The sequence below is a fragment of the Pistacia vera genome, unplaced genomic scaffold (assembly GCF_008641045.1).
Source record: "Pistacia vera cultivar Batoury unplaced genomic scaffold, PisVer_v2 Contig350, whole genome shotgun sequence".
In the NCBI taxonomy this organism is placed as follows: domain Eukaryota; kingdom Viridiplantae; phylum Streptophyta; class Magnoliopsida; order Sapindales; family Anacardiaceae; genus Pistacia; species Pistacia vera.
In genome coordinates, this window is record NW_022196169.1 from 1,229,244 (window position 1) to 1,244,611 (window position 15,368).

Sequence of the window (15,368 nt, forward strand, 5' to 3'; positions counted from 1 at the left end):
GCTTCTACCCAAAATGGAGTCAAGTCGCTCACACCAGCATGACCAAGCAGCATGCCCGTTCCATCCAAGTAAAAAGTCAAAGTACTTAGAACGTCGCGCACCTTTGACAAATCTTGGAAGACAAGCCTTGAAAATCAAGTTGAAGCTCAACTATTTGGAACGATCATTCCCTATGGTGGAATGACCGTTTACACTCAAAGATTGTTCTTAGCTAAACATCTGTCACGGCCCCATCTTACCGGAGGCACGGTCGGGAACTCATCCCACTCTTCGTGACTCTAAGGAATATCATCCCCCCCCCCCCCCTTTTAAGGGATTTCTTTTGCCTCCCTCACCACTCGAACCCAAGACCAAGGGGCTATAGTCAATTGGGAAGCATGGTGAGTACCCTTAAGGGGGGGGAGGAGATATTCCTTAGAGTCACGAAGAGTGGGATGAGTTTCCAGCCGTGCCTCCGGTAAGATGGGGCCGTGACAACATCAACATTCCAAAAAGTCATGCATGATTCTAGAATTCTTATTGATTTTTAAGGAGCCAATGGACCGACCGTTCCCCGTGATGGAATGACCGCTCGTGATGGTGGAATGACCATACCTGAAACCCTAAAGCTGTACAAAATGACAATTGGTATTAGGAACGAGCGATAATGGAATGCCCGTTCTTCTATGTCTGTAAGCTTTCTAAAATTGCATTAAATGCAGTAACAACTCTTTACCTCAAAGGGGAGAAGTCAAGCAATAAATAGAGCATTTTATTGCAAAGAAAGATAGAGAAAGAATATCAGAGATTCAAAGTCATATCAAAACATTCTCACATAATGCCTTGAGCTAAAAATCCAAATCAAATCATCACTCTCTTGTATCCATTTGAAAACATTTGAGAGTATTGTTCTTATTGTGTCTTCAAGCCTAGTTAAAGAGACAATCTTTCTCACACTTTTATTCAAACACTTTGTAGGAGAAATCTTGTAAATCTAGATGCAAAATCATGTTAAAACTATTGTAAAGAGCCGAAATCCTGTCAAACTAGTGTATTTGGCGCAATCTGATTTTAGTGGAACTTCAAGGAGGTTGCCTTGAAAAAGTGGATGTCAGAGGCTTGTGGATAGAGTTTCGAACCACTATAAATCTATGAACATTTCTTCTCTCTCAAATTATTTATTATTCATTGCATATTTACTTGAAGCATTATCATTTGCTTTCATTCATTGCTCATATTTATAACTCTCTCTCATTTATTACTTAGCATTATTTATTTTTATTGTTTAGCATCATTCTCTTTTATTGTTTATCTTTGTTGGTGTTGTATGTTCATGACTTGTTTGGGTTGGTAAAAGTTTCTGTTCCGCAAATATTTCTATATTATCCTATAGGGTTTTACAGTACTTATAATTTGTTTTTAAAAACAATGTTTTAATAATTCTATTTTGGTTGCTAAATATGCTTTAATAATTTCTTTTTCCATTTTTTGTCTAGAGATACATGTCAAATATGTCAGTGGTTAATTTCCATTTGTAAATCTCTGTTAAAATTCTCGATTTAAATGAATGTTTTTATTTTAGGAAAGAGAAAGAGAATATATTTTTTTTATTAAATATTAAATTTTAATTGAAAAAGGTGAAGTAATCTTTCTCTCTATGTAGTCTCTTTTCTTTTTTTTTTTCGATTGGACTTCTAATAAAACGCTAAATGAATGCAATTTGTGCAAATTTCAAAGCCCCAAAAACGAAAATAAAAAGCTAAGATTATAAATGAATGCAACCTAAGTATTTTGTCTGTTAATCCATTGCTTATCAGGAAGATATTAGTTAGTTTACATGTCCCCATAATATCCTATCTTAAGGTTTTTTTTTTTTTTTAGAAAAAAAAAAATCAATGATTAATGGTCAATTTCGTCTTTACTCAGGCTGCTTATTGTGTCGGAGATCATATTTCAATAACAGATACTAACATCGGGTGGGACGTTGATAGTTTCCTGAACTCAGGATGGAAAAATTGTTGTTTCATGATAGGTTTGTGGAAGATTGTAAATAATTTTGGTTGGTATTGAAAAGAGTAGCAATATTTGCTCACACATTAAGATTATATTGTATTATCTTATCATTATTCTTTTAATTTATTTTTAATTTCTTACCATTATACATATGTATAATCTATTGATCAAATTGTGATTTGGAATTTTTTACTAGCCAGGTTAGACTCTTTTTTTTAATGGATAGAATACTTATCTCACTACTATAAACATTTTTCAATAATGATTTGTTTATAATTGAATCATATAAAACAAAAATTACATAAAATTTATGTAAAATAACTACTCCTTTTATATTTTGTTTGATTATATGATTCCATTATAAATATAATATTTCAACTATACAAGAAAATTTTATTAATTTAAAAAAAATATTAATTATTAGAAGGGTGATGAGTACTAAATAAGTTGGGCCGCCCAAGGTCCACATGATGTGATGGGACGTGTATAAGTGCAGAAAGGAAAACCAAGTGTTTGAAATAAAGTGGTGTGTTGACAAAATCCAATATCTTCTTTCAGCTTTCCTTGAGTAATGTTATTTTCATTTCAAATACTCCCTCCACTAATTCTCTTCTTATCCACTTTTGATTCATTTCATTTAATTATTTATCTTATGATATAGACTCACCTACCAATTATATTTTATGGTTGACTATTTACTTTACCTGCCGTGTACAAGTTTCCTTTCTTAGTGTATCTTCTCATTTGCAGCACAAATTATTTATTATTTTAAAATTTAACCTATTTATCATGTGGGTTTAATTGAACAAGCTTAATCAGTAGAAGATATTAACGGATTCTATAAAATATTGAGAAAAAAAGACAATCACGATATATTGGACACGACTAGTTCATTCTTATTAACAATAAGAGTCAATTGAATGAAGCAAATTCACGTACCCAAATCTTCAAACTGAACACTATTTTGATTAAACATTGAGCACAAGCATAAGGAATACCCAAGTTTAATACCATATGAACACTATCAATATTACTGGATCGATTGGCAGTATCTAAATATGGCGCACACATAGCTTGAAAAGAGAAAAAAGGTGTTATAAAGAGTGAGTAAGAAAGAGTTAATAACAATTCTCATATAATTATATTATTAATTAGTCATAAAGTTTAAAATAAAACTTATTCTTATGATAACTGAAGACTGAAGATAACATGATTTTAGGGTCATAGGAAATCATATAATAATTTATTAATAAATTAATTATTGAGAATGAAAGGATTAATTGTATTTAGTCAGTATGAATTGTGATTAACTCCCAACAATTTGTCACCGATTCAGACCCCACTCGTCATATGGCATTTTCACAACTTCATTTTGGCTTTTATTATATTATACTCAAATCTTCAGTAATGTAATTGAATCAAATAATAAACGTCAAACATGTAAAAATAATATATTATAATAAAATTTGATTGAACAAAATAGTAAACTTAAAAATGTGAAAGGAACCATCAAGCTCAGATGTACCGTTTTCGTCGAACGGATCAGAGATGGTAGTGATAGACCCTATCACAAGGGGCACAAACCTCTTAACAGCTTGAATTAGATTGCACCAGCCGGGAATCGAACCCGGTTTGTGCGGTGGTAGGGTACTATTCTACCACTAGACCACTGGTGCTAGTTGGGAATTTGCTCTACTTTACTACTAATATATTTGTGATTCAATTATGCAACAGTTACAAAGTTTTGTTGTTTTACCATCTAGTCTTTATTGCTTTAAAATGGTGTTAAATCTCCCTACTAATAATCTATCAAAAAAAATAATATAATTACCCTTAACGCATAATAAAAATAATATTTTTGTTTAAAGAGATCAATTGATAGTAGTTTTCTTTTAGGGGTGGGCGATTCCAAGTACTCTGCATTTTTTGGGGGAACTGAAATCAGAACCATACAACGCAAATTCCCAAAAAAAATGAACCGGAACCTGAAAAGCAGATTTCGGTTCCTTACCCGGATACCCTTTAAAAAATTAATTACCCCCTATTAGTTTAAAAAATGATAAAAATACCTTAAAAGTTTACAAATATACCACTAATAAATTTTAATTACTCATTTATTTGTGTCCAGTGTGACTCATAAATCCTCTAATCTTTAGGCAACACTTGAATTCAATCAATTAATTAAGTAATGTTATAATGTAATGTTATAAATTTATAATTAATTAAGTAATCATTTAACTATGTAATGTTATAATTAATTAAGTGATTATATTATAAATAATGTTATAATTAATTAAGTAATTATTTAACTACAATATAATGTTTTAATTAATTAAATTTCTAATCATTTAATTAATTACTAATGTTTATAATGTAATTTTAAAAATTTATAATTAATTAAGTAATCATTTATTATTTAACTATGCAATGTTATAATTGATTAAATGATTATAATTAATTAAGTAATCATTTAACTATAATTTAATATTATAATTAATTACGTGGTCATATTATAATGTAATGTTATAATTAATTAAATAATCATACTATAAATCTATAATGTAATATTATAATTAATTAAATTTGTAACCATTTAATTTAATATAATGATACAGTAAATTATTAATGTTTATAATATAATGTTATAATTAATTAAATAATCATACTATAAATCTATAATGTAATATTATAATTAATTAAATTTATAATCATTTAAATAAGTATTGTACTAATATTTATAATGTAATGTTATAATTAATTAAGTAATCATACTATAAATTTATAATGTAACGTTATAATTAATTAAATTTTTAATCACTTAATTAAGTAGTGTACTAATGTGATAAATTATTAATGTTTATAATGTAATGTTATAATTTTATAATTAATTAAGTAATTATTTAACTACAATATAATGTTTTAATTAATTAAATTTCTAATTATTTAATTAATTACTAATGTTTATAATTTAATATTTTAAATTTATAATTAATTAAATAATCATTTAACTATAATGTAATGTTATAAGTAATTAAGCTTCTAATCATTTAATCAAGTATTGTACTAACGTAGTTATTTACTAATGTTTATAATATAATATCATAATTAATTAAATAATCATTAATTATGTAATGTTATAATTAATTAGGTGGTCATATTATAATGTAATGTTATAATTAATTAAGTAATAATTTGTTTATAATATAATATTATAATTAATTAAGTAATCATACTATAAATCTATAATATAACGTTATAATTGATTAAATTTCTAATCATTTAATTAAATATTGTACTAATTTAGTAAAATACAATGTTTAAAACATAATGTCATAATTGATGAAGCAATCATCTAATTATGAATGTTATAATTAATTTTGTGATCATACTAATCATTGTTTTTATATGTAATGTTATAATTAATTAAGTAATCATTTAACTATAATGTAATGTATATAATTAAATAATCTTTTAACTAGTAATGTATTAATGTTTATCAATTTATCATATATAATTAATTAATTACTAATTTCCTATAGAATATTTAGAACTTGATAATTAAAGTAATAATTAAATATTATATATTTTCAATCAAATATACTATTTTATTAAAAAATAATTTTTAATAACATTAAAACACTTTTAATTTGATCTTAATTTAATTATACAATTAATTAATCAAAACTTTAATATATATATATATAATATATATATATATATATATAGTACACTAGTACAGTATACATTACTATATATGTATAATATTTGATTAGGTTATTATATATATTAAAGTTTTTATATGGTGTAGTTTATACGTATAATTATATATTATTAATTAGGTTATTGCAAAAATTTAACTTTTTCCATTTTAATTTTTTTTATGATGAAATTACGTAGACCCCCATTCTTCAAGATATTTTATTTCAACCCATGTTCTAAAACAGGTTCTAATCCGGGTACTTGCATCAGTTCCCAGCAGGTTCAAACGGATACCCATGTAGGTTCCAAGCTGTGTACCTACTACAGGTTCTTTTTTCTAGGTTCTAGTTCCGGTTCTGATTCCTACAATGTAGGAACCGAAACCGGAATCGCACAGTATCGGTTCAAGGAACCAAAACCTACCCGTACAGTGTTGGTTCGATTCTACCACTAGGTTTCAGTTCTATCCATTGTCTGTGCTCACCCCTAGTTTTCTTCATATCAGTTAACAAATCCTAACAAATTAAAATTATATAAGAATATATTATAATTGGACATGGATACATTAAATAATAATAAGAAAGTCGATCTACCGAGAACTCAACTATTGTACTAGAAATGGTGATGTTGTCTTAAATAGTAGGCTTTTACTATGGTTTATTAATTTCAAAATATTTCCTCAATTTTCTAAGCACTCACGCAAATAAACTTAAGCAAAATTATAACAGGAAATATGAGATAGTTATATGAGTTGATTTTTTTTTTTTTAGGAGGGGGGTGTTGATGATGAATTGGAAGGCTATAAAACAGTTGTCGGCTTAATTTTCTTAGCTCGCTAATCTCTTGGGCTATAAAACAGCTCGAGAAGTCAACCAAATGATGCCCCAATATATCAATACGAAGGAGATATAATCTCTAGCAAACCATAATCTATTTGTCTTCTACTCCAAGTCCACTTCCTATTACCTAAACTATAGGAGATTAACCTTCTTTTTTTTTTTTTTTTTTTTTTTTTTAATTTTTTATTGGAGTGTCGAGTCAACTTATGCATACCCCGAATAATCTTTCGACCATGAACAAGGTTTAGTCCTTCAACTCCGAACAAGATTTTCGAAACAAGGCAAGTCCTGTGGTCCGTGAGTAACAATATAACAGTCGTTCTTGTGATTCGAATCTGAAAAAGAGGAGCAAACCCTTGACGTCAAGCTTTTACCAGCCAACTCATTGTTGGTTGTAGGAGATTAACTTCTCCACCACTTCAAACGTTTCCAGCCAAAATGTGACTATTAGCCACCATGTTATGCGCCATTATGTCACCCAAATCATAGCAATATAGCCCTAAAACCCTTCTCATGTTTAGGGGCAAACAAATATAATCCCCAAGGGAGGCGAGAAAGGTAAGCTATACTTCTGACATTAAATTCTCTATTCTCAGATTGTTTTGGTCTAGAATCTCCCATCGGCACCCCCTACATTAACGAATCTTCTTTGAGTGATATCAAATTAGTAGTATCTCCTAGTTTGAGTGAATCTATTCCGTGTAGACCTTTCACACAACATTGGTCCAAGTGCATTTTTTTGCACAAACCGTGTTATTCTTTTATGAGAAGATTTAATCATTTAATTGTTGACCGAGCAAAGGGTACTCAATAGCATTAGGGTTAATTGAGTAAACAGTAAGTGAATTTCTTTTTTTTTTTTTCTAAATTGTTGATTGTATTAAATGTTTTATTATAAAAAAAAATGTGATTTATATTTTCTTTTTAGCATACAGGAATTTCTTATGTTTAGATAATTCATATTAGATCAAGTGTATTGTTTGTTTGATACGTAATATTCCATGTACTTTTTATTAATTATTAAATTATATCGAATAACTTCTAAGAATCAATGATTCAGATTACTAGATGTGAAATTAATACAAATTAAGTATGTATTGGATTTAGTTTCCATTTCCTTAAATGCATATATGCACTATAATGATTTCAGAGAATATTAATTTATTAATTACATAAGTATTCAAGATAAAGAAATGTGGTGTATTTTGTCTGAAGAGTTACAAGGATCTTCATAGCTTAAATAATACGGTTTGGACATATATAACAGATTTTTAATCTTACTTTTTAAGACAAATTTAATCGTAAAATCAAGCGAGTTACTAATTACACCCTTAATGAAACAACAAATGATATGTTTCTTAACATATAATACCAGATTATGCTTGGACCAATTAACTAGTCTAGCATTTGGCAAACAACAAATGTGTTATTTTGTCCTTATTATTCTTAACTAAAAGCACTTAGGTTAACTCCATTTTGAAAATTAGAATTGGAGACATAGCTATACAAGGGAATTTCTTTAAATAAATTTAAACAACTAAAAATTCTCTACCCTATGTTGCAATTCTCAAGTAGGCAGCATTAGCTAACAAATTATAAACACTATTTTGACGCTAGCCTTTGAGAGAAGCTAATTTTAGCTTCCGAGAACCAATAATCCCAAGCAACATTTTCAGGTAGGGATGTTCGGTTCCGGGTACCCAACACTTTTTGAAGGAACCGGAACCAGAACCGAAACCGGAACCGACGATTCCTTGAAATTTGGAACCAGAACTGGAACCGACGGTTCCGATTCCTAGGTACCCAGAACTAGAACCTGTAACAACGGTTCCAGTTCTGGTTCCGATTATAGGTACCCTATTAAATTACAATAACCCTCCAAAAGTTTTTAAAATGGCAAAAAAACCCTTAAAAACTTACAAACCACCCCCCCTGCACTTGTTAACAAAAATAAAATTATAAATTATAAATTCAAAATTACAAACTTCATTACTTTGTAAAGGTAGATTCTCAAAAGTTAAACCAACTTACTTTAACTGTTATGAAATATAAATATAAATGTATTCACATTAATTTTTCTACAAAAGTTTTTATTAACCCCTCTAATATTTAATTTTATTTTATATTAGTCTCAGTTTCTGGTTCCTGGTTCCGGTTCCAGTTCCTAACTATAGGAGCCGGAACCGGAACCGCACAGTAACGGTTCCAAAAATTTGGAACCGGAACCGCACAGTAACGGTTCCAAAAATTTGGAACCGGAACCTACCCATTGACGATTAGTTCTGGGTAGGAATCGGAACTAAACCCAGGGTATCCGCCGGTTCCGGTTCCAACCGGTTCTTTTGAACACCCCTATTTTCAGGTATTCGATATGTCCACAACAATCCAGGCAATCATCAGCTACTATGTACATCCACTCAATGAATGCCTGATTAAGTCTTTGATCTAAAATGACGGAGAGTAACCAGAAGACTATACAAAAAAAATAAAATAAAATAACATCTCCTCAAAAGCTTGAGCAAGTTGTTAGCAGCTGGAGTTATGCTGAGTCTATTCATCTTCTATATTTTCACCATCCTTAGGAGGGACAGAGGAGGAAAATCAACTTCATTTTTCAGATGATATGATTGCTCTTTAACCCTGAAAACCCAAACCGTTGAAAGAATAATAAAACACCCGACAAGGAGATGAGAAACAGATATTAACATTATGAATATTGGAAAACAGAAAACAAACACAGGTGAGAAATGTAAAATGTTCACTAGTGTGCAACAAATTTGTACCTGTCCTGACTACTTTTGATGGACAAGTTAGGACATTGTGATTTAGGAACCACAGGGCTTGAAGAAGAGTCACACTGAGAAGTGTCTGAATCTGGTTGTGTCCTTGCTTCCGGCAAGGTCACTTCTCTAAGCTGGTGGCCATGTGAAGGAGATTCATGTCTCTCTAATGGGTGGGAGATATCGTTGGCATTGGAAGAAACCCAAACAGATGGGCGAGGTTGGTAAGAATCTGAGAATTTGGCCTTCCCATTGCCCAGAACTGGAAACTCTTCCTGAGATTCTCCACGCAAATTCATCTTTGTAGGAGCTGATACCAAGCCATTTCTATATCTTTGCAACTGACCATGATTCCCACGTGCCTGAGACCTTTCCCTCCCTGACAATAGCCTATCCCTATTTGAAAGATAATTCTGCAAAGATATAAGCATAAGCACATGAGTACAGATGGCAGGTCTATGTGAAAGTTCAAAAAAGAAAACAAGAACCCAGAAACACAGTCAGATATACCATGTTAGGAAAGTAAGTGCCTGTTCCTCGGGACTTTTTCTTTTCACCTGAACTAAAAGCAAAGTTCGATGGCATAGAAGGATTCAAGGGGTAAAATTGATGCCCCAAATCACCATTTCTGCTCATTTTGGAATAAGCCTCAGGCTCCAACTGTAGAGATTGCCATACAGTTTCCTGGAGACTCTTATGCTGTGACTGATGTGATATGCGAGGATTGAGCAATACAGCGGCAGACAAATAGTAACATTTGCCATATAGCAAGCTACTGAAGTAGCTCTCATAGTTTCCACTGAGATCTAATAAGCATTTTGAACGTTCAGAGCTCCCTAAAATACTTGTCAGATTTTGCTCTCTTAAGGCAGAAGATGAATTCACCAAGACATTAGGAACAGGAGTCAAAAGTGACAATTTTTTTGGGACTATACTCTCACGATTACCATACAAACAGAATGAACTGCTTGTCGCTAAAGTGTTCTCTTTGGATTCAGACCATAGAGCAAAACTCATATCATCAATATGAACAGATTTTAACGGTATTCTTCCATGAAGATTCCCATTGTCAATCTTTTCGTTGCAAAGGGCTAGTGCAGGTTGAGATTTCCCCAAAAGTGAAATGCCAATGTAGCTATTCAAAGGCAAAGAACTAGATAAATCATTTCTATTTTTAGAGGACAAAATTTCAATGGCCACACCTTTAGCTTCCTCAGCAAGATGCCTCCCTGACACACTGTTTCTATCTAAAGTACAATTCAATTCTGGTACAACCTGAGAGGAATCCACTTTTTCTTTATAAGCAGAGGGGATCACTTTCAACAAGTCTCTGCTTGAATCATTTCTAAATCTTGTAATCTTATTTCTGTAATCAGGAGTCAGTGATGTCAAAATCTTACTATCTTCACAGCATGTTTCAGAATGTTGAATTAAAGATAAATCATCATTACTGCTAAAACCATCTTGACCATCAGTCCAACATTGATTTTCATGTCTCTCCAAAGTGTTTGCAAAGAACTTGTTGAGTTCATCCACTAATCTTTCATGTGGCAACAATAGAATTTGGCCCAGCTTACGAGCTCCGTATTTAAAAGCACTGCATATTCTATAGAAATTACCTGCAGAGTCCATCACAACAGCAGACGAGAAGAGAAACTTAAACAAGAAGCAAGGTACACATGATTGTGTACTCTAAAGCACTTTATGAGATGAAGGAGCCAATATGCACTTAATAACAATCAGAAGAAAGGTATTAAAGCATGTGATGTAATAACATTGTGACTCTACAATTATATCAAATGAAAAAATAAAGGTACTATAGTGAAAACAATGATGTGATTTTCAACTGACATTAGAGAAGCCAAAAAATAAGGGTAATGTAGGTTACAGCAGAAAAAATTGCATTTGTTAATGGAAGTGGTGCTTTCTGCAGAAGTAGTTCTGCCACTGGCAGCTATTTCTTTGGTTGATATTATAGAAATGGAGTTAGTAATACCATGATAGTCATGGAATGCAAACAAAGCGAATGAAGGAAACCAATCCTTTCACCTAAAACTTTCTGCTTTTACTGGCCTTTTCCTATTGCCAGAGCAGAAAATATAATAGAATCTAGTGTTGCCTAACTTCAAAGTTCCACTTCATTAAAAAACCAACCAAATTCATTAAAAGAAGTTCGTTGAATCAGATTCCTTTTTTTTTTTTTTTCATTAAAATGAATATGTTTTAAAAAATCAAGATCGTAAATGAGATTCTACCTAAAATATTGATAGAACAGTTACCTCAAAACGTTAAGCACAGAAAACGTAGAAACATGTTAGTTCAAACCCATTTCAGCAGAATGAAATACTCCCCTACCTCTGTTGACACTCCGCCCAAGATTATTGTTTTCTTTTAAAGCATCTATTATATTAAGATGCTTTTGAGGAAATGCTCGAGTATTTGTCTCACGCCCCCTTGATGGAACAGAGAACTTGTCAGCACATTCTTGCAGAAATTCTTCACTTAGCAATAAATTGTCTATCCCGCTTTCCGGTACTTCTTTGGCTGCTGAGAGAGGATTCAATCAATTAAACCATCAAACAAAAAGTTGTCAAAAACACAAAAGGAAGTCCATACCTGCTACATCTAGGGAAGATTTGCAAACTGGGCCATTTAAACTAACACAATAATTCTCCCAATCAAATTTGCTGAAGTAATCCAAAAATTGATAGAGGACCTATACAAAATGCAAAAACATAAATTAATTTAAAGTTCTGTATAGCACAGATTTGGCCATGTTGATTCCCACAACTACTTACTGCCAAAGGGCCATCTAAAGAAGAATGAAATAGATGGAAGATACACAGGACCAACGTTTCTAAAGCGTAAGTTGAAATCAAACCATGATGAGCACCAAGAATTCTACTTTCATAATAACACCAAGCTTTGATCAGAATAATGCTACACTTAAAGAGATGATTTTTGCCAACGAGACCATCAACCTGCATAAAGAGCAACATGAGAAATACCACATTGCAAAAAACAGATTGGAGGCATTAATTACCCAATCACAATAACTTGATAAAACACATAATGTTGTTCAAATAGAACACATTCATCAAAAGATATAATTAACTGAGGCATCCCACTGGTCCTTTCAACAAATTAACACACAACAAAAATCAACCTATTCCATGCTTAATTTAACTCTTTAAAATTGCTTGTTTAAAGGTAAAACTACTGTATTCCATGATAAAAAAAGGACTGCATGCTGATCATGCTAGAGCTGTCTATATAGGCTAACAAAAACCATACCTGTTCAAGGAAACACAGCGTACAAAGTCCTCCCAACTGATTGAAGGATATGTCTACAACAATATTTTGCACAAGGCATTTCAAAAGCTTAACCTGCCAACAGGAACCAAAATATTAAGAAATAAAACCAAAAAAGCTGAAAATGAGCATTAGCCACAATAAAAGACATAGAACATAAATGACGTCTCAAACAGCAGCCTCTTCAATTTAGAAACCACAAACACAGAAAATAGAAAATGCATAATGAGGACAACTTAGCCCACAGCATGATTAGGGAATGTACCAAAAATACAATGAGAAGTGCATGTGATTTCAGAGTTTTGTAATTGTAATGCCAATAACAATTGCAAAACCCAAAAGGAAATCTCACAGCCTATCTGTCTTAATCTTATAATTATCCAATCATAATTTATTTTATTTTTCTAAAATTTTTGTGTAAACGTGAATAGAGAGTGCAGAAATCGTGAGGGAAATCCAATGAGTGATGCAGTAATGTCATCATTTTTGTTGTTGATCAGAGAAGCCCGGATAAGAAATGAGTCCATATAAACCCATCACTACCCGTCACATTCTTAAGAACCGGAAATGGACCATGGTACTACAATGCCCCATCCTCTCATTGTTCTATCACGCTGATCAATCATATTAAACAATCTGGCATATTCAGTTAGTTGCACTAAGTATCCCAGAGAATTTGATCACCCTTCCTCATGAAAGATCACAATATGTCTTCAACTTCCAAACTCACACATTGGCTAAATCCTTCCCCGTATCTATCTATATACTCCAATATCCAAATTCGTTCACAACCCTTTTGGTAGGAAACATCAAAGATAATCCCAATAGAGCTTTTCTGATACAGCTCCCCAAAGATCAGTCCTTTGATTTTATCACAAAAAAAATCTTTGTCTGCCATAACCTACCCCTGCATATTGCATTTAAATAATAAATATACAAATTTTGTCAAAAATTTCCCAAAAGACATATCCAACACGTTAACCCCTGAGATTCCCATCTTCCAAATCACTAGAAAATTCACCACTATTGCTAGCTTTCGCACCCATAAGAAGAAGTGGACAGACAAAGCAACAAATACAAAATTTTCTTCCGAAACTTCTGACATTCTCCATCCTTAAGAAACTAAACTATAATTTATTTGACTAAATTCTCCATGAAACAAATCCAAGAAATCAATAGATCTTTAACAAAACCTAACTTTTTATTTTTCTTCCTTAATTTTTGGTTGTGTAAAACTTCACATTCTCGTTCTTTAAATAAACGGATGCCTTATCTAACTTCTCCATGAAATAAATCCTAGAAATTAATAAATCTTCAGCAAACCCTAACATTTTAGTTATTTTTTTCTTTTGACTTCTAACTGTGTATAAGACTTACCAATCCTAAAATTTAATAATTCGCATAAATCTCGACATTCTCCATTCTTGAAAAGATAACCTCCAACTGCTATAACTAACTTGTCCAAGAAATTATTAAAATATTTAATTTTGGGTCAAGAAAAAACCTCAGCATCAATGCAATGAACATCCTTCACTTCAAACTGAGAACACTTGTTAAGTTCTTCTCCTTTAAGGACCGCATGAATATCAGCCACCAAACTCTCCTCAACATTAGGGCTGCTAATAGCCGTCAGATCAATATCACCATCTGGTAAATACGTCTTCAACGGTACCGAACCGTACGGGAAAACCTGTACAGAAAATAAAGAACCAATAACAATATACACTACTGCTTCATTATGATAATAACTAGCTTAAAACGACGACGGCATAATGAAGAGACTACACAACCTCACAGCCGAGAGACGCAGTGATCAAATCATGAACGTAATTGATGACTTCTCTTCTGTTGTTGTCTGAAACCAGAGTCGGTCTAATTAAACAAAGAATTTCATCCGTTCTTCGTTCTGCAATTTCCCAATTTTGTTCCGAAATTGAGTTTGAAACGGCAGGAAATGACTGAAACGACGACGTTGTAGTAGAAAGACGATTTTCTATCAACACTATGCCGTTGTTACTCGGCGCGGGACAAACTCCAAGATCACTCATGACCATATGATACTGAAGGAAAGAATCGTTGGTAATTTTTAAAAAATAAACCAAAGATGAGAATGTAGGTTGAAGAAAAATGGCGCCGTTTGGACTCGGAATTCAAGAAATGGTTATGATTACATGTGAGCGGTGATTTGTTTGTTTTTGTCTTGGGAATCCTGAGTATTTTCACTCTCGTTTCGAGTGTATTTTGTGTTCTCTTGTTTCTGTTGTTTTTTTTTTTTCTTTCTGTTTTACACGTTGCTGATTTTGGCGAGACGCGACGCAAAGCAACCGAAAACGGAGAATAATAAGAACAAAAAAATTTAAAAACGCTTTACGCACTTGCAGAGGTTTTGTTTGCGAGGGGCAGGAGGAGCAGTAACATACATCAGATTCACAAACGATGACGTTTGCTTCTCGGCCAGCAAGCATTTGAGTGTCACCCCTAAGTTTGTAATATATATATATATATATATATATGAAACTGGACAATTTATTAAAACCACCTTTCAAGTTTGAATTTAATTAAAAGATTATCAAGTTTTAAAATTTTACTAAATAGCCATATTATTGATTAAGGGTAATTAAACTTGATTAGTGCTTAATTAGGATTAATGAAGTATTATGTAATCTTTTAAAAATTATACTATATTCCCAAAACCCCGAAATTCTTGTAAACAAACTCAAACACCTTCTTCTTCCTCCCGCCATTA

The 15,368-nt window shown here is 31.8% G+C and overlaps 1 protein-coding gene and 1 non-coding gene across 3 annotated transcripts; both read right to left on the reverse strand.

Moving 5' to 3' along the window:
* Positions 1 to 3,503: 3,503 nt before the first annotated feature.
* Positions 3,504 to 3,589, reverse strand: LOC116139435. Its single transcript, XR_004129458.1, has one exon. It is a non-coding gene; the product is annotated as a small nucleolar RNA snoR114 (small nucleolar RNA).
* Positions 3,590 to 8,886: 5,297 nt separating this feature from the next.
* LOC116139353 lies at positions 8,887 to 15,070 on the reverse strand. Of its 2 annotated transcripts, none has more exons than XM_031425032.1 (9): positions 14,413 to 15,070; positions 14,127 to 14,312; positions 12,605 to 12,697; positions 12,109 to 12,291; positions 11,927 to 12,026; positions 11,666 to 11,854; positions 9,821 to 10,929; positions 9,314 to 9,723; positions 8,887 to 9,170 (listed from the first exon to the last, which is right to left on the reverse strand). In XM_031425032.1, exons 1-9 carry the CDS (start codon positions 14,674 to 14,676, stop codon positions 9,092 to 9,094), a joined length of 2,613 nt encoding a protein of 870 aa, XP_031280892.1. In that variant the 5' UTR covers positions 14,677 to 15,070; the 3' UTR covers positions 8,887 to 9,091. The 2 variants fall into 2 exon arrangements, with proteins under 2 accessions (XP_031280892.1, XP_031280891.1); XM_031425031.1 differs by having other exon boundaries at positions 11,666 to 11,857.
* Positions 15,071 to 15,368: the final 298 nt, after the last annotated feature.